The sequence below is a fragment of the Nasonia vitripennis genome (genome assembly GCF_009193385.2).
Source record: "Nasonia vitripennis strain AsymCx chromosome 2 unlocalized genomic scaffold, Nvit_psr_1.1 chr2_random0007, whole genome shotgun sequence".
NCBI classification, from domain to species: domain Eukaryota; kingdom Metazoa; phylum Arthropoda; class Insecta; order Hymenoptera; family Pteromalidae; genus Nasonia; species Nasonia vitripennis.
This window is the reverse complement of record NW_022279614.1, coordinates 2,085,128-2,104,844: the sequence shown is the minus strand read 5'-3', so window position 1 is coordinate 2,104,844 and position 19,717 is coordinate 2,085,128. Positions and strand designations below refer to the sequence as shown.

Sequence of the window (19,717 nt, the reverse complement as noted above, 5' to 3'; positions counted from 1 at the left end):
ACGCAGTTTTCGACTGATCGGGCTGAAAATTTAGGAGGTCTCCTTTTGCAAAAGCTAAAAAACTATTTTTTTTTATCCCGATCCTCTACGTCGTTTTGAAATGTGGGCACAATTTGTTCGATTTTTAAGCGTTTTTTTAATAAAAATTTTCCTGTGATGCGATTATCTCGGAAAGACTTTAATCAATCGGGCTGATCCTGCACGTATACGCAGAATGCGGTCACCTCCAAAAATCGCTAAAAACGGTTTTTTAGCTCTAAGTCGAATTCTAAGCATTCTACAAAAAAATTTAAATGGAAAAGTTATACATTTTTGAAAAATACAACTTTTTCCCATTAACATCAAATCATGAAAATGCTTATAACTCGAGTTTATAGCCTAAAATCGATTTTTTACAGCTAAAAACCAATTATTTGCCATAAAACATTACGGATTTACGTTTTACATGAAAATGTTAAATGTAAAAGTTGTAAACATTTTCAAAATACAACTTTTTACCGTGGCAAACATTTTTTTAAACACTTTTTGTCATACACAACCCTAAAAGCGATTTTTTGATACATAAATTCAATAATAACTTCGGTGCAACATGCCCCATCCAACCCAATTATTTTCAGCAATTTTCCTATATTATTAAAAGCTGAAAGTTATATTTTGGCCTTTATCTCATACATATATACAAAATTAAACCACTTTTTAAATTAAATTATAAAAAATGCATAATTTAGGAAATACGTAATCGCCGAATACAAACTTGGCATCATATAACTACGTACGCTATATTAATTAAATCTTTTAAGCTGAATCAGTACAATTCACTTTCAAAATTCAAGTCTATACTGTGTATATATACTGAACTAGAAAAACCTAAAATCAATAAAGAAAATTGCTTAGATTGAAGAAAAGTTCTAAGTAGCTTACTACATCCCTCTAAACTATGCTAAATACCTAAACAATCAATTTTCTAATATTCTAATTGAAATCCTACAAACGAAATATCATCCTTTTGTTTACTTCCTCTTGAAAACTGCGATACAAGAGTGTTGTATTATTTATCTGAAATTACAATAGAATAAAATTAAGATAAGATATATTTTAAGAATATCTACAAACAAAAATAAATAATTGATACAAATACAAATAAGTTACTAATTTTCCAGTAGTTTTGATGATAGTGTTGATGACCACCAGAAGAATACCAATCAAAACTTTGACAACAATATGGAAAAAAAAAACAGGATAACCTTGCGTACTGGCACCGGATTTAACCACACTACCCTGTAAAGACAAATAATCCTAAATAAATAATATTAGTAAAACAATTATCTACCTATTAGATAGACTTAGGCATCACCAACACTAATACTGCAAACAATTTCTTGTTTGCTGTATGAGCCACCTTAATTTTCTTTGCACCTGTAAACAAGCCAACTTTCAAAAGATTTGCCAAAGGTACAAAATTTATTGTCATTGAATTATTCGATCCTATTTGTTGGTACGTTTATTTTTGCGCATTTTATAGGTATAAGTACTTGTCTAACTATTTGTAGCCGAGTGCAAGCCACGGCTACGCTTTAACCAACACCATAGCAAATTGCTCGGCCCGAGAATAATACCCTCCCTTTTTACAGGCTGGAGTACACGCGCGTTAGAAGCGATTCGGATTTAAGCACGCGAGACAACAAATTTGCGTTAATGGATTCGAATAGAAGAGTACACGTTCAAACGTATGTGTCACTTTTTAAGTGGTGCACAGGCCATAGTGTGAGCTCTATCTGCAAATATTTACAAGAACGCCAGACGAGAAAGGACACTGTATCTGAATTAAGTTGCAATCAACGTGACGGTAATGTTAGTGCCTACAATGCAATTTACAAAGTAATAGTTACAGTAAGATTACAAACGCCTCAACGTGTAGAACATCTGATTGGCGAGCACTTCTTACTTATTTTCCCGACATTATGCGAGACGCCACACGTATTTGTCGATGAACGCAACTTAGTCAGCAAGTATACATTTATAAGGAAAAATTTGTTACCTCATGAAATTTTTCTTCAATATATGTGGGGGTCCCCTCCGAGCACCACCAAGGGACCGACGCGCCACCTGGCGCACCACCCCGCCGTGGCGAGCGTGAGGCGAGCTTAGGCGCTTATCAATCTCGGCCTGGTCGCCGATCTGGACAGACCCTTCGGTATATTACATTGTGCCAAAATTGCTCAAGTTGAATGAATGAAGAACTTCGCTGTGACCAATGAGTGAATGAAGATGACTAAAAAAAATATTATGATTAAAATTCTATAGTAAAATTGCAAACCTTATCAGATTTTAAAATGTACGAATAATAAATCATCACTGATTTGAAAGATAACATTTCTAGACATTTCTCTTGTCATCTATGATGCTCACTATTCTCAAAGACAATAGCGTATCAAGATAAAAAATACAACACAAGATGTAGTGTATCAAAATTTCATTCAGTATGATTAATGCATTTTTTATGCACCTTTGTCTCTAAGTAATTCAAATTACTATGCTGCTTATGCTACGTAGTTGAGTCATTTTTGTTTTCAAGACAAAGTTATTTAAATCATGAAATATAAAGCAATTTGCAGTTGTTTTATATTGTTGATTAGACATTATTAATTAAACTAAATAATATAGTTCCTCACCTTATTCAAAGGACCATCTCCATAGAATTCTTGAAACATTTCACACAACAAGATTTGCAGAACTGAATGTTCAGTCATGCTATGCTTCTCTGCTGATGTAGAGCCAATGTGCTCATCGCATCCAGTGCAATACAGCCTAAGAAAACGGACAAAAGCAACATCTAGATAAACAAAGAACAGTTCTCAGTTATAAATCAATGTTACACATTAATTTACGGTTGATAAAATAATTTTAACTTACCACTGCCATATGTCAATTTAGAAAAGTAGTTTTCTTCCTTGGAAAAATTCTGAAAAGAAATGTAAAAGAAAAGCGATGCAAGGCGGCAAGCCAACGCGGCCGGAGGGCCGCGCGTGGCGAGCTAGTTTTATATACAAATGATGTTCTAAAGGAGATTCCACTAGAATCAATTCTATCGTACGCTAATGATACTGCAATAATAGCAACAGGCAATACGTGGATAGAGGCGCAAAAAAATATGAATGATTTTCTTACTGTGATATACAAATGGTTGGCGGTAAATAAGTCTCTAGATGTGGATAAAACAGTTTGTATGACATTTGGAAGCTATTGAGACAGTGTACCGAGGTATATTGATGTAAAAATTCTGAATAAAAAGATAGCTAGAGTTGAGAATTACAAATACTTGGGGATTGTCATAGATTTCAATCTGAAATGGGATAAACACATCCAATATATAATAAAAAAAAACAAAGTATCTAGGCTATATTTTTCATAAATTATCACACACTATGTCAACAAAAACTTTAAGAATGATATACTATGCTTTCTTCCATAGCATAATCAGCTATGGAATAGTAGCCTATGGTGGTGCCTATAGAAATAACCGTGATTTATTGCAAAGTTCACAGAGGAAAATTCTTAAGATTATAAATAAAAATACTTTTAGTATAGAAGATAGTTCATTAAACTTAGAGCAACTTTAATTTTGAATCCCTTAAAATCTATTATAAGGTAGTGAATTATATGTTATAATGCCATTATAACATATAATTCACTACCAAATTAGCTCAAGGAATTAGATATAAGCAAAACCGCGGTAAAAAGTAAACTTAAGGTTTGGCTATTTATGTCGTACGGGTCACTTCGATGAGGACTGGCAACAATTGAGTGTATCCACCTTCTGATTTGATAGGCGCGACACAGTGTGCAAAAATTTTTCATATTCTCGAATTTCTTGATACCGTGACTAGTGCACAGCAAGACGTTCGGAAATTGCTGCGCTAGTTCGTCAAACGAAGGCGCACTGAAATCTTCTAAATTGATGATTCTTTGAGCCACTACTTTTTCCAAAAACTTGGCTTTTGTCTGGCTACGCACGTATATACGGCGGGCGTCTTTCACTAAGTTGCACAGATTACGACGCAGATTCTTAAAGAGATATCTCCGTCGTGCCACTCTAGACCGTGTACATCAAGAGTGCAGTAATTATTCGTCTGCTGCATATCCGCGGGTAATTCGGTAAAACTGAACAGCGCGCGAATGATTCAATGACCAACTATACGGCTCTGGGCAGATAAAACTCCGACTTCTTTGGGAATACATTTTTTATTTATATCCCGAAAGCCTTGAATATCGAACACGTATTCCGCCATGATGATAACGATGATGCTGTTGCTGCTCGAGTACGTTAGGTGCTGGCTGTTGCGAGAGGGAGACTAACTGCAGACTGTCATCGCGCTCGCCTTATTAAGCGCAAATCAAAAAAAAAAAATTTTGGGGCGCTGCGATCTCGTATGCGTGTGCATCAAGCGCTAAAATCCGTTACGATATGGCGGCTAGAGTCGATTTCCAGAACGTTGTCGTACTCTGCGTAAACGATACAGTTGATAGCAGTGAGAAGAGCCGTCTCAAATCTCACTTCAATGCGTATGCTACCCGAGCGCACGAGATTCCAATGTGTGGCACAGTGTGCCGATAAATCAGGACTGAGATCGAAGGCTGTCAAAAAATTGCCTTTGTCATAGTTGTAGCGATTGATGCCAAAACCTTTGTTGAGAAAATGCACGCCTGTGCCCGTGTAAAGTGTTCGAAAAGTGTCAATGTAGAGTTTGTCAAGACCCGTGAAACGTGGCTGCAAAGGTTTGCTTGGAATTTGTACGCCGTCGACGTAGAGAGAAATATAATTTATAGAGAAGTGTTGAAAATTAAAAGGGTTTAACACGCGGTTACCGTTGAATGCTGTGTTTTCCCAAAGCCCAAGATTATTCTCTTCGGCAGCTGACCGTGTATAACGTTGTCGATCGAATCGCCCAATATTCCCGAATGAAGAGTAAACGACTTAACTTCGACTCTCGTTATGCGATATTTAGCCGTAGTTTTCGATAACGCTTGCGCATAAGCCAGTAAAACTCCAGGACTGATTTTTACTCTGCGAACTATGAGCGTAGCTTCTTTGATGCTGAGTTTGAATTTTCCATCGGCTGTCGCGTCCATCAGACAAAAAGCATCCTTACTCCTCACTGGACGTACGCGCATTTTTACGCCAATAATCAGCATTTTATCCTGATTAAAGAGGTCGTGATGTAGATGTCCAATCATGTCAAAGTATCGTCGATTCTGTGTAAATATTTGCGATTTTCCAGCTTTTTGTTCACGATCATAGGTGCTGTGGCAGTGCTCACCGCATTAGCTGACGAATCGAAACAGCCGCTTGTGTCGTCGTACCACAGACTCGCTGTAAGATGTGACTCTTTAGCAGCCGGAGCGTAGTTGAGAGGCGTCTTGGTGTACGCTCTGTAAGGATTGGCGTTATTAGGCGGCAAAACAATTTTCTGATTGAAAAAATGTCAATCAGATTGAACATTGAATTCATGAAATTGTTCATTGGTCCGACTTGAAGGTCTTCGGTCGTTGCGGTAGCGTCGTCAGCGGGTACGATTTTAGCTTGAACATGAAGAATAGTGTGAGACAGATCGAAGTAATGCTCGCTACCTGCCGGCACGACAAATTCCAATGGTGCGTCGACATCGTCGCAAAGAGACGACACAGGCTTACAATCCAGAAAGCTGCAGCTTTCAATGGACGTTTGGGTGGCTGGAACCGTTAATAGATCCAGCTCGCTGGACATGCATTCCGTCGAGTGAGAATGTAAAAATACCATTTTTACCCCAAACTTAATACGTCTAGGACCAATAATATCCGTAACACTTTGCAAACTCTGCTGCTGTTGCTGAGTACTTCTCTTTATAGGCCTTTTCTTCGTTTTCCTCGTGACTCTCTTCTTCCGTCCTGTCGTATGTTGTTTGCGTTTTTTGCTAGAGCCGATTGTACTCGATGTACGTGTCTTTCTCAACTGACGCCTTCGATGCACTGCGCGTGATTTATAACCATAGCCTTTCATCATTTCTGCTATCTATTCACCGGCTTTTCTCTTCAATTTTTTTCCAGACTCTTTAGTACGATATTTGAACGCCTCCTTGAAATTCGAGCCGTTGTTTGCAACGTCGTCCAACACGTTGATGCCTGTGTGCACAGCCTCTTTGCCCACAACTCTGATACCAAAAGTGATGTACGGAAGAATTTTGCGAAATAAACCTCCGAGCCACGCACCTAACCTCGTCCGCGCTGATACGTTGAACTGGAATAGACGTGTCTCACTCCTCCACCTCCTACTTGCTCGTCGTAGTAGTGTGTGTAGGGACTCATCGTGACATAGCTTTGCACTCTCTCTCTCTCTCTCTCTCTCTCTCTCTCTCTCTTTCTTTCTCTCTCTAGCGATTACGTTTAAAGTGAAGCGTAACCGTCAGCGTTCCATATTCGAATGGTATTCGCACTCCGTGCTGATCCCTTATATCTATGACAATCGAGCAAAAACTGTGGAATATAATTAGCAGGTGCAAAATGTCTCACGATATTACTGCCGAATTTGTACTTTGCACTATCCACGGAAAATATACGCAGTAGAGCAGCTTGAGTGTCGCCTACAGTGTATGGCTCGCATACATCCGTGTACACATATTGCTGATCGGGAATAGCTCGGGAAAGCGATGCTGGTCTGTTTCCTAGCGTGACTACACTGCCCATTAACGATGTGACAAAGGTGCCGTTTTTTCGCCGAGTCTCGGCATCTTCGAAATCGAAAGTACGACAAATTTTTTTCGTTAAATATTGTCTGATGCTGATCAACGCAGGCATACTTGCGCTGTAGCATGTAGTAGCCCTTTTGAAAGGGTGCAACTTCGAGACGCAGATGATCGTGAATGGCGGCTGATTTATTTATTTCGTTGGCTAGTTGCTCGATCTTGTCGTCAATACCGTGCGGAAAAAATGCGTTTCCTGCTTTCCGTTTTCCGACTATTTAAACGTGTAACAGGCGTCCGATTCTTGAATGTGCGTGTCAGTGCTCGGCACGTGCACGGCAATTTCGACGAGCGCAACGGACCAATTCCCGCTTAGTCTGAGCTCGCGTGAGAGCTGCGTTGTAAAGCAGCTGGTGGCGTTTTCTTTGTAGTACATCATACTGTTGCTAGGCAGAACTAGGTAAAAATCGTTCTAATCCATTTTAAAATTTTGTGTACTTTAGAGGCTTTGATCCACGACTTGAATTTGTCCGGATAGCCACGACCCTTTGTACGAATTACGCGTTGTATTTTGAATTGCTCAGCAGCGTCCGACATGCGTTTTGTGACAACGTGAGCGAGCTCCTCAAGATAGAAAAAGCCGTCAATCTCTTCGACGTTCAAATCTTCCAGGATAAACGTTGGTATCTGCTGTCTGTTGGATATGCGCTTAATCTTGAAAAATTCGTCGCTAAAGTTTTTTTCGTGTGACTAATGCGTACGTAAGATCCGGGCTTGTATTTATTGATTACACCTAACGCCATGTTTTCGCGATTCTTGTAAGCCGATTGCAGACGAGCTCTTTTCGCTAAATTTTCGCGCGCTTTCCCAGTATTGTATATGCTCACGTCACAGGGGCGCATCTTTGTACCGCTGTGTTGCGTATGATTGTAAGCCTCTATGATTTTCTGCACCACGTAGATGTAACGTTACGTGTTATTGTGAGAAAAGTATCGCCACATTCGTTCGCGTATAGTACGGTTTAGTCTTTCCACCACAGCCGCTTTGATATCGGTGTTTCGAGCTTTACGGAATTTGATGTCGCGTTTTTTTAAAAATTCCTGAAACGTCGAGCCTACAAACTCCTTACCCTTGTTGGATTGTAAGAGTATCGGGACGCGTCCGCCGCTGCGTTCGAGTATTTGCCCGAAGGCTGCGGTTACGTTAGCTGTAGTTTTATCGCGTAGAGGCTTCAGCCACACGTGTTTACTCAATACATCCACCACTACGGGTAGGTTACAGTATCCGTCATTGTGCTCTTTGATCGTGGTTAATTAAAGCAAATCGCACTCCCATACGTCGTCGATATTGCTCATGTTGTAACTTAATCGCGGAAATTTACGCTTAACGGGTCTGTGAAGAGTATAGGCGTCTTGATTATTAAGCCACTCGTATATACGTTCTTTCTCCCGCGTGTCAGCCGCGCTAAATAATTTGCCTTTTCGATTTACACGCACGAGATTGCGCGTACCCGCGTAACCAGCCTCGTGCGAGACATCGTACGACGACGATATGCTTAAAAGTTTGCGAGATGTAGCCACTTATTCTTTTCTCGATTTCTCATCAAAGTAGGCGATGCCGGTGATCCGCTGCTGCTAGCGTTGTGTATTTCCATCAACGCGTTGATGCTCTCTTTACTAGGCAGTCGTCGTTTCGATGTATTATTGGGCTCTGTCAAATTTCCGGGTTTCCAATCAGCATAATCGGTGTGTCGACTGACTTGATGAATTTGGCGAAAGGTAAACGGCCGATGGGCACTTCCGACTGATCCAGTGTCTTTTTTCTGCGTGCGACAACGTCGCTAATCAGTTCTATAATCTTGGAATTTTGTATGGGGCGGCCGTCTATACTGACTCTGCCAGTGATATCCCACATGAGACGATCGCCGGCAACGGTTTTCCAGTGGTTCAGCAGAAGGCGCGTTTTTTGAGCGTAACTCTTGGGGACGCTGTCGAGTATTATTTCTTCAGTCATTGGTGCCGATGTGGCCTCTATTTCGTCGACGTCGCGCTCGTAATCGTGTTCATCGTGACGTTCGGAATCTTTGAAAAACAGATATCGCCGCAGTACTTGTAAATAGTTTTGACATTTTTCACGCTCATCTGTAAATTTATTCGAATGTATAATTGTGTACATCTCGGAAACAAGTCTCGAGAGATTGTCGCCGCACGTTTGAACAGCGTTTTCACACTACTCGTTTACTACTGGCACTGCTGCTGGCTGAACGTTTTGCATGCTCGAAAACATATCTTCGGGCACGATAATCATTTTTCTCGCACGATCCATTTTAGTCTTCCGCTGCTGAATTAAATAAGTTCGAGACAAGAGCCCCGATAGTAGGTGCGAGTAGAAGCGGCAAAAAAGCACAACCGTGCTGTACGAAAACTCGTTTCTTTTTCTGCCAATCTCTGACAGATTCCTTATTATTGCAAATTGTCAATTTTCTCAGCACGTTTTTGTGTTTTTTGAGTCGTCGTTTATGCGAGTCTTTGATTTTGATTACACCTTGTAAGATATTCAAAGCGCAATCGCATATGCAACGCACGAGTCTCTTGTCGGCTGTGCATAAAAGAGCCGTACATTGTTGGCCGTCCGTGTGACAAAGAGCGTTCAGTACTGCTACTCATTTTCTGTTGAAATGCTTGGTGTCCAGTGCAGCCACGGGTATACAACAGCCAGTCTATTTCTTCCGATGTTGTTGGCACCATAGCTTCTCGCCTACTGTCTATGCCGAGAGCTCTGCACGCCTATTTTGTATTTTTACTTTTTACCGATTTTCGGCACGTAGGCGTACTGAATATCGTCGCTTGGGAATATACACATGCAAACCCTATACTTGTCCACGGCCGCTTGAGTTAAATCGAGAAAAAGATACGAGTGAGGTCCGCGCGTAGCGTCTATGTAAGCCTCCTGCAGAAACCTCGGATCTTCCGGATAAATTTGTCGCGCGAGATTCCGAATCTGAGCTCTGTCGCGAGGATTTTTAAATATAACAAGATACTTTGAATTTAAACTTATGTCGCGCTAAGACTTTACCTGGTGAAAAATATTCTGCGTCACCAGAAAGACCGCCAAATTGAAATAATGAGACGAACGCGAGAACAAATCCAGAACTATATCGTTCCATGATTCTCGCATCAAGTCGTCGAGTAATAAATAATTTTTTCTTTCTCGTATCTACGGAGTAATCGCTTCGCTGCGGAAGTCCCTCTCGAAACTGGATAGGTACAGCAGCACTCCCACCAACTTTCAATTCACTGCGGTACGTCTCTTGCCACTCGGTATAGTAGAGCAGAACCCTGTCGAAGCGAGCATCGCACATCTTCGGCAGATGATCAAGAAATTTTTTCAGAAACCAGCTTTTTCCAGCTCCTGTCGGTCCTGCTATGCGCGCCGTAAAAGGATGCTTCCAACGCGTATCCATCTTTTCGACTGAAGCGCTCTCTTCTCGAAAAGCGCTTTTTATTAGTATTATTCCTCTACCGCGGGCCGCGTATACGCGTGTACTTTCGGGGACCTCGTATACGCGCATACTCACACGGGCCGCGTATACGTGTATACTCACACGGGCCGCTTATAAGCGTATATTAGCGCCCACGAGTATCATCCGCGGACGAGCCGTCTATACGCGTGCATGTACGGCTCGCCTATAAGCGTGCGATGAAGAGTAGGTAAAGGAGAGAGAATGATGTTATAATTACAAGAAAAATTTGAAAATACTTTTTTTTTATTATAAATATATTAAACATAACGTAGAACAATTTATATTACTTCAAAACTAATACAAAAACGAGATTCTTAAATTAACTTTATTTTATTCACAAATAACTTACATACTATACTTAACTTTTGTAACCGTACAGGAGCGATAACCCGGGAGTAACATACCTATGCTTTTTTAGAACTATGCTACACGATTTGACCTCTTCTCGCATGACGACAGTGTGATCTGGCAGTCTTTTAATAGAATTAAACTTAAGAATAATGCATTCATTCTCTTCATCAGGATTAAAATAATGTTCAATCATACTCTTAATGCTAGGATAATTTATTCTCAAAGAATTGGAGAAATTTAGCGAGATACCCTTGACTTTACATTTTTCGGATACCTCGCCAGTTCTCGAATTCACGGTTCTGTAGCCGTAAAATTTCGGACCACCTCAGAGGAAGCTCGTAATATAAGTCCCTTCGTCGAGCTCGTCGGTCATATCGCCGAGAAATGAGCCTAACGGTGGCCTGTATTTTTGTGCGTTTCCGTTGCACACAAATATGCACGAATCAGTGTCGCAGTACAGCGTTCGCTTGCCGAGCTTCTCCAAATACGAAAATAGTTTCAAGCGGGCCAGAGTTGTCGTGTAGGCTGCTATAACTACGTTCGTATATGGAGTAGACTTCACAGCATCGTCGATGTACTGCCAGCTGGCGTACATCACCTCCTCGTTGACTAGCAGGAGACTCAAGACCTCTTTATCCTCGGCTGTTAGAAGTTTAAGGAGGTCTTCGCGCTCCTTGGCGATTACCGTCTGTTTTAAATTATCGCGCTGTCCGAAATTGCCCCAGTACGAGCGATATCCCCTCATTCTCGCGATATTCGCGAACGTAACGCGCTTTCGATTCCGCGTCAACGCACCAAGCTGGAAACCCCGATGATTCCTGCTTTAATCCCAAGAAAGTGTCGATGTAGCCACCGAAAAGTCCTCCTTCACCTGTGAGCGGGTCGAGTCGGTCATACTATACTGCCATATGACGAATATTTCAGTTATAGTATAGCCGAGTTCGATGGCTTTTCGTAGCTCATCCGCCACCCAGGTTCCGCTGAACTCTCACCGACTCGCATCCATCGAGGGGCAGGTGGCAACAATCGCTCTGCCGCATCTCTTCGCGGCATGTACGACACAGTGCGAAGAGAAGCTTGCCGTGCATTTTTATCGGCAATACAGGCTAATAGAATTTTCTCGGCGGTAAAACCTTACATTTTACCAGCCCATCTATGACTGAAAAATTGTTGAGATTGCCACCCGTCAGCTCATTAGATTCCTCGCCGACGTAAACCTTTGGATGACTGAGCGGAAATCTGCCTCATTTACAAATGTAAGGATACAGCGAGCATATATCTGTATACAGAATACGCTCGCCTGGCTTAGCATCGTAAACTGCGACGAAATTTTCGGTCCGTCCGCCGAAGAACGCGTCACGAGGATTAAGCGTTATTTTGCTGATGAGCGGATGCTCCGACACGTACTTGGCGATTTCGGGGTTTTCACGCTTGACTCTGTCAAACTCGCACTCCCAAATTTCGCGCGTCTCGTAACCGAGCTGTTGGATCTGCGCGATTTTAGCGCGTGTACTCTCGAGCAACGCGTCGACAGTACGACCCCAGGCATTCGGCTTGTTGCGATTGTTTTCGAAACATTCAGGACAGCCATGCGTATAGCAGCCCTGGTATTCAAAAACAATGGGATTTTCTGCTGGATTGGTAGATGGTAAGAATCCATCGACCAAAAATCCCCCGCGAAGCCGATATTCGCGCGGTCTGCCTGCATGCACGATTTCGCGACCGATCTCTCACTCGCACTGCAGCAGCCATTTTACAGCTTTTTGGGAGTGCTTATCGGCGCGTCTATAGCCGCCCCTGGGGACTATTCCTATAGTCTGTGGTTTTAAGAAATTTTTTCTATAGAGATAAGAGCATGCGGACGCGATTGTAGTAGCCACTACAAACGGGTCCAGTCTTCGACCTCGAGAAAATTTTTTCTGAAAGCCACACACGCGCGACGCAGAATCGTCACATCCGTGCGACAGTAGTCGATGATTTCCTTGCTGAAATCGAATACTACGTCCGCTGCACGCATCTCGCTGTGCCACAGAAAGAACTGCTCGCGCTCGCTCGACGACATAGTGTCGAGCGAATAATTGTGCGCATCCGGTATGGCGCCACGGTATTCAGCGTTAGCCGAGGTGTTAGAAAGGTGGGGAAACAGCCTTTTTTCGTAGTCTCACCTAAACCGAATGTAGCAGGCAACGCAGCCAACTTCATTTTAAAATAGCTAAGACTATCGATGAAATTTGTGCGTCCATACCCGATGCACAGTATTTTCTGACCATTCAGTATGACGCTTGGCGTGCAAATTATTTTACGTTTGACAAGTCGTCGTAAAACGAATTGCGCATCGTACCCTCGTGCGTTGTGTGCGATGCATATTATATTTTCAAAATCCGTTTTTTCGCGTAGTACAAGCTGTAGCGGCTGACCAACTGGATCTTCGGTAAATATATGTTCGCGCACACCGCACGAGGGACACTATTCTGAAATGTTGTCAGAACTTATGCACTCTGTGCAGACTTGCTGTGCAACGCAGACATTCGGGACGTGCATCTTTATGCTTTTATCGCCTCGATATGATGCTTCTTGCATCGTTTCCAGATCTTAGAAAATATAAAGATATTTGTTCGCTGAAGCATCATTTTTTTTCGGCTGTATAAAACAGTGTTGATTATAACCGTGTGTCGACTTGCAATGTCGACACCAGTTTTTATCGCACTCGTGCTTACCGCGCTGCCGGTTCACGCTTTTAGGTAAAGGCGCGCGGCGCGAATGTGTATAGGTGTGTTCACGGCGCGCCGCTTGCGCTGCCTGGCGCGTCGCCGTTGAGTCGCTCACCGGCTTTCGCGCTCTGCGCTCGTGCGGACTCGCCTTGCGGATGTTGCGCGCGGGCTCAATCCGCGTCGGGCGGATTCGTCTTTCGTTCGTTGCACGCGCTCGCTCGCTGCGTATGCCGCGTCTATTGCGGCCGCCTTCACACGTCTTTACGTGTGCGAGACACGTGTCTCGTCACAATAGGTATAACATATATGTATGACTTTAAGGGTATTTTTATTCAAAAGGTGAGAAAATTTTACAAAAATAAGTATATCCATATCTATAGTGAAAACTGCTTCCCTGAGGAGCTATGAATTAATTAATTTGTGCTGAAAACCCACAAATTTCCAAAATTGACATCTTTAGCTCTCTACCATTTTGGTAAAAAGTAATTTAAAATTCAGGTGCATTGGAAACTGTTTCTGGAACATATTTATCGTGGGTTGAAGAAGAAAAAAATGTTTGTTATATAACCGCAAGTGTAAGAGGCTAGACTTATGCCAGCTTCTTAACTCGCGCACAAAAAGATACTCTGACCGAACTCTGATAGGAAAAGGAGACTCCATGCTCCTTTCCGTTCGAGCTTGGTCAAGCGAATGATGCTGAGGAGCTGAGCGAGGCGCCTTTTATCTTGTAGGCGCTACTGCTCCGAGCCACTGCTGCACGCTTCCCCCTCCAGTCCGCCGCTGCTGCTGCTGCCGCTTCCCCTTCCAGTCCGCCGCTGCTGCTGCTTGCTGATTGGTTTGGCGCTGATCTCCTTTTTGATATACTCCGCCGTCGTATCTTGCTGCTCTTTTTGAAAGGAACCCGTCTAGAACCTCAGCTAGGGATCCGCAAGAACTGGTGGTGCCTAGCGCGCGTACCAACGTGGGGCTGTATTCCTTTAAAGCCCAGCGTGCGCGCCTTTGGAATTCTCTCCCCGCGTAAAAATATTATATGAGATCTCATATGAGATCTCATATGACTGAAATTCGTACTCAGATCTACATGAGATCTATATGAGATCGCATATGAGATCTCATATGAGATCTCACTTAGATCTCATATACATCTCATATAAATCTCATATGGAGTGAAAATATTATATGAGATCTCATATAAGATCTCATATAATATTTTCACGCGGGTCCCACACGAAGTAAGAGATCTTCCATCGCTTAAATATTTTAAGGCGGTAATGCGTAGGCGCATATACGTACGCGAAATTTAATGTACTGTAGATCAGAACACTGTTTCTGCAACATTTCTGTGACTTCGTTAAATATTGTACCGTCCAACTATTTATTTTATTTATATTATTATTTTATTTTTGATGACCATGACCAAAGGTTTTATTTTAAGTGACGTGATAGAGTAGTAAATAAGAACAAATGTACATAATGCGTAATAATGACTTAACGAATCTGTGATAAATCTGTGACAATATGTGATACACATGTATTTTTTGACTTGTGCAAAATAAATGCTAATCAATCTATCTATATATCTACTTCCTTTTCGCGATTTTTTTTGTGCGCAAGTATTATTCTGACTGCATAGGCCAGGCTGTAGGAATTTAAAACAGCCTTATCGTGACATAATTTGTTGCAGCAAACCGATTGTGCGATCATATAAGGGATGATAAGCAGATGAAAAGGTATGTTTTTCACTCGTATTTCTGTTTCTTATTGTTGGTTATTAACAATTTATTGCAAAATGAACGCGACTTTGGTCTCTTTTGCTTATAACTTTAAAACTAAGGGATCTATCGGAATGTTCCAACGAAATGATTTGTAGAGAATAGAAATCTCAGGACCTAATAATCCGATTGAGGCGTTCGACCTCTCATTTTGTAGATATTTCTATTTTCTACATATCATTTTGTTGGGGCATTCCGATAGCTCCCTTAGCTTTAATGTTATAAGCAATAAAAGACCAAAATCACGTTTATTTTGCAATAAATTGTTAATAACTAACAATAAGAAACAAAAATGCGAGTGAAAAACATATACCTTTTACCGGCTTATCATCCTGTATATGATCGCACAATCGGTTTGCTGCAACAAATTATGTTATGTAAAAATGCTCTACAGCTTGGCCTAGCACACAAGTCAGGACCGTTACATGCCGTGTAACTTATGTGAATTAACCTTGGGCCCCTGCATTGGGTTTTATAATTTGTGCCTATTTAATTTAGATCTAATAAATTTTGGATCTTATAAATTTTAAGTTTTGTAAATTTTGGGTCTTGTAAATTTAGGGCCTTATTATTTTGGAATCTTATTTTTAAGCTTTCTATACATCGTGGCCTTAAAATTTTGGATCTTATCAATGTCGAGCATACTTTTTTTCGTGGCCTATTCATTTCAGGGCTTTATATGGATTTGTATCTTTTACCAATGTAGGCCTTATTTCTTATTTTGTTATTACTTCTTCTCCTTCTTTTTTTTTATTATTTTCTTATGCTTTCGGAAACCAGGTATCTCAGAGAATCTCATTACCTGAGTTACTTGGTTTTCGAATGCATTTACTGAGATACTTGGTTCTTCAACTTAATCTCCGAAATAGCTGGTTTTCGGAGACTCCGCTGAACTAACTCCTAATCGTCGATATAGACTTAGTTTATAGTACATTCCTATACAAGCGATACACGTGACTTAAGTGGCTCATTATTGCATGACAGGCAGTTTGCGTCTGAGCATAGCACAGGCAATATTGACGTTATGCAATGGGCTGCTTAAGACGCGAGTATGTTATACTATTTTATAACACTATTTGTTTTCATATCTAATTATTTATATTTATTGGAATAACTAATATCTGTTCTCAAATTTCATGTAGTAAAATGTAATATATTTTGTTGCAGGATAAGTTTTGAAATAATACCTGTTAAAGACAATGAAAATAAATCGCCAATATTTTATGAAAAAAATTCACTTGGCCTTGCATCTTGGTGCATCCAACCTCTTTACTGCTATGTTTATAATCGACTGATAGATCTAAGACAAAATCTGCATCAACGAGAAGAACCAGAAGTTATTGCCCGATGGCTTTTAGGGGCTCTTTTATTAAATCCCGACGTTTCAACATTCTGGAATATGAGAAGAGGATTGTTGCGAAGTAGTAAAATTGATCCTATAAAAGAATTACAATTTATAGATGTGATCCTTTACTTTAAAGCAAAATGTTTTGAAGCATTTTCATACCGACGCTCTGTTTTGCAGTTTATACTTATTAATGATCGAGGATCAACCTATAACGTAGAAACAATATTACGAAATGAATTTTATATTACTTCTCTAGCAGCGGAAAGGTATAAGAACAATTCTCATGCTTGGAGTCATCGTGAGTACATTATTCGTATGTTTGAATTGAAATGTACTAAAGAAATTGATATTCTTTTAACCGAGGAATGGGAAGAATCTACAAAGTGGTGCAATAATCATGTATCTGATTATAGTGGTTTTGCTTATAGACAATTCCTGTTAAAAAAATTACTTTTACGCGCACAGTGCCCTGAACAATCCGAATATTTTCATAAAATATGTAAACGGCGAGAAATTATTTATGAATTTGTAAAAAATACTATTAAAGATTGTTGTGATGCTTTAAGTGATAAAAGTGATGAGGAAGTTTTAAACCGTTTACATGGTGTCATTTCTATAAAATCTTCTGAAATAACATTTAAACAGACATTAATAAATCTATCATATTGGGTTGAAGACTGCATCATTAACGAAGATTTACTTAACGCTTTTCCAGGACATGAATCTTTGTGGTATCATAGACGTTTTCTTGTTTTTTTATTTATTACTTTAAGTAATTCCTATGCTAATTATTTTACATACAGGGTAGAAGATTCAAAACTATTTGATATAACAAAAGTTTATAATAAAATAAATAAACATTCAGAATCAACTATCATAACTGAAAATACTTATCATAGTCTCTTAAGTATGGCATTTCGTTTGCGGAATAAAGATATCATGTTTGCTGCGAAACAATATGAAAATTATAGCAACGATTTAGCAGAAAAGTTTTCGAACTTTCTTATATGCATGAAATTTGAAGTGTAGCAATCATTTTTTCTTATATGATATGTATAAAGTAATGTTTCAAACAATTCTGTAAAATAATAGTTTGATAAAACATTCCTACTGAAGATATGATCTTACTTTTATTTTTATATCCTTCTCCTTTTATTATTTAAAAATATTGCTGAAAAAAGCTGACGAAAGCCGATATAAATAGAAATGATAAGCTAATAAGAAATCTTACCAAATCCTATCAGCGTTTCCCAATAGAAAATCTAAATAAAGCCTGTAGTCAGGTAAGAACAGTAAAATTGCCTTGTCAAAATTAAGCTATCGGGATGACAGGACATGACGATATTTGTATTGTATCAAAATATTCCTACAAATTGTCAGCACTCTGGACATTTCTCCTTACACTTTTGAATAGTAGTCACTTAAAAAAAAATTATATCTTTCTACTATATTTCTAGCTAAACTCAATGCCAAAACCATGAAAAATATTTGAATTCTTTGAAAAATACTACGGTAAATACATAAAAAGATAATTTGACAAAAAATTCGCTGTTACTTTCTTATTATTTTCTTTGATTTAAAGAAAATAAGTCAAGTTTAAATCAATCAATAACTCAAAATATTAGCCAGAATGCACTAAATAGTCGAATCACTTGAAATTTTTGTGGTGCATAGTTTGACTAATAACCTATCATTATATTTTATTCATTCATTATATCAGATATATCTACCTTTAAAAAATCACCTCTTTTGCTTTTAGTGCCGAATCGTGCGGTCGTTTCCAATTGCCTAACGGGAGAAAGAAGACAATTTTTTCTTTCAAACGCGTTGTAGCTGTGTTTTTTGTAACAATAGAATTATAAATATAAATGCCAAAAATGCATTTTCTTATGTGTAGAACTTTCTTGAAATCATTCATTCAACCCTACTGAAAAAAAAGTCGCAGGAAAATGGCATGAGTTTTCTGATTAGTTCCTTGCACGAACTTTGCGCGATAAGCACGCGATTATAAAATTCAAAAACTTCAATAACGATAAAAAATTCAGCATTAGCTTCCATTTCCAGTGCTACTATTCAAATAATAACTCCTTTAAAAATAATTTATATTTGCGTTTCGTTTTAGGTCTGTTTTTTAGACTCATCAATGAGGTATAAGAAACGTAAATTTTTCTTTATTTAAGGGGACACAACACCTTTAAATCCTGAAAAAAAAGAATTATGAGTAAAAATGACAAAATTATAGTATAGTATAGAAGTTTTATTGATCATACCTTAATTATATACAATATTAACATTTCCTTTCGTATAAACATAGTTATTACTATACAGTTTGTTTATTTTTTTATTTTAAAAACTTTAATCTTCCTTATTCCTTCTCATGGCTCTCTCCTCTTCTTCATCTTTTCTCACCTCCGGTCTCGCCTTTCTAATCCTTCCCTCTTCCTCGTTCCAGACGTATACTTCTCCTTCCACTTTGACCCTGAACTCACCCTTTCGATCCTCTTCCCCGTTTCTTTTTGCTACTTCCTCCCTTCTTTCTATAATATCCATGACCACCCTCCTTGCTATTCTCTCCTCTCTACTCATCCATTGTTCCAGTCTCACCTCACCTTCTGTGTTGACCTTGTCCCTTTTCCTCCATATTTCTTCCAACTCCTCCTTCGAGGAAAAGATTATTTTTTTATGTGTCCACATTCTGCGTCTCCTCTACCTCCCAGCATGTACCTTGTAGAAACTCCTCCAGCAACTCGTGCAGCTCTTTCTTTTCGTCCCACTTGGTTCCTCTGTGCAGGATTAGGCCTCTTTCCCACACTTTGCTCTTTCCCTCCTCGTCTCTTTTCCTTTTGCTCGCACTGACTAGCCTAACCTCACTTTTCATCTTCACCTTATCATTGACAGATCCTTTTCTCTCCTCTCTCCTTGTCTTACTCTCCACTTTGCATTCTGTCCCTCTCTCTTCTTTCTTGTCTTAGCTTCTCTTTCAACATCACCACGTCTCCTTCCAAATCCGTCATCTTTCTTTCTACCGCTTTCTTTTCCCTCTATCCAGCTCTAGTTTCACATTCCACTCTTTTACCTCCTCGCTTAGGTCTTTCATCTCACTCTCTAGCCTTCTCTCAATCTTCTCTATCTCTCCACCGCTTTTTTTTAAACTTTCTCTCTCTCTTTTTTTATCTTTCTCTGCATTCGTTGTTATCTAACCTCTCTGCCACCACGTGCTGCTAAACTTGGTTCCTCCTCGTTCCTCACGTCTTGTCTGTTCCGTTCCTCCTTTCTGTGCTGTTCTGCCTTATCGA

At 39.9% G+C, this 19,717-nt stretch overlaps 1 protein-coding gene across 7 annotated transcripts in view; it reads left to right on the top strand.

Moving 5' to 3' along the window:
• LOC100114658 (protein prenyltransferase alpha subunit repeat-containing protein 1) overlaps positions 1 to 17,538 on the top strand; it is a 40,236-nt gene extending 22,698 nt beyond the window's left edge. For all 7 annotated transcript variants that reach the window (XR_004345200.1, XR_004345202.1, XR_004345201.1 and 4 more), the window contains one exon: positions 16,241 to 17,538. Coding sequence is in view for 4 of the 7 variants with exons in the window: in XM_032601560.1 (XP_032457451.1) it covers positions 16,241 to 17,450 (1,210 nt within the window). In the remaining 3 variants the exon portion in view is untranslated. The remainder of the gene's footprint in view (positions 1 to 16,240) is intronic.
• The last annotated feature ends 2,179 nt before the right edge of the window (positions 17,539 to 19,717 follow it).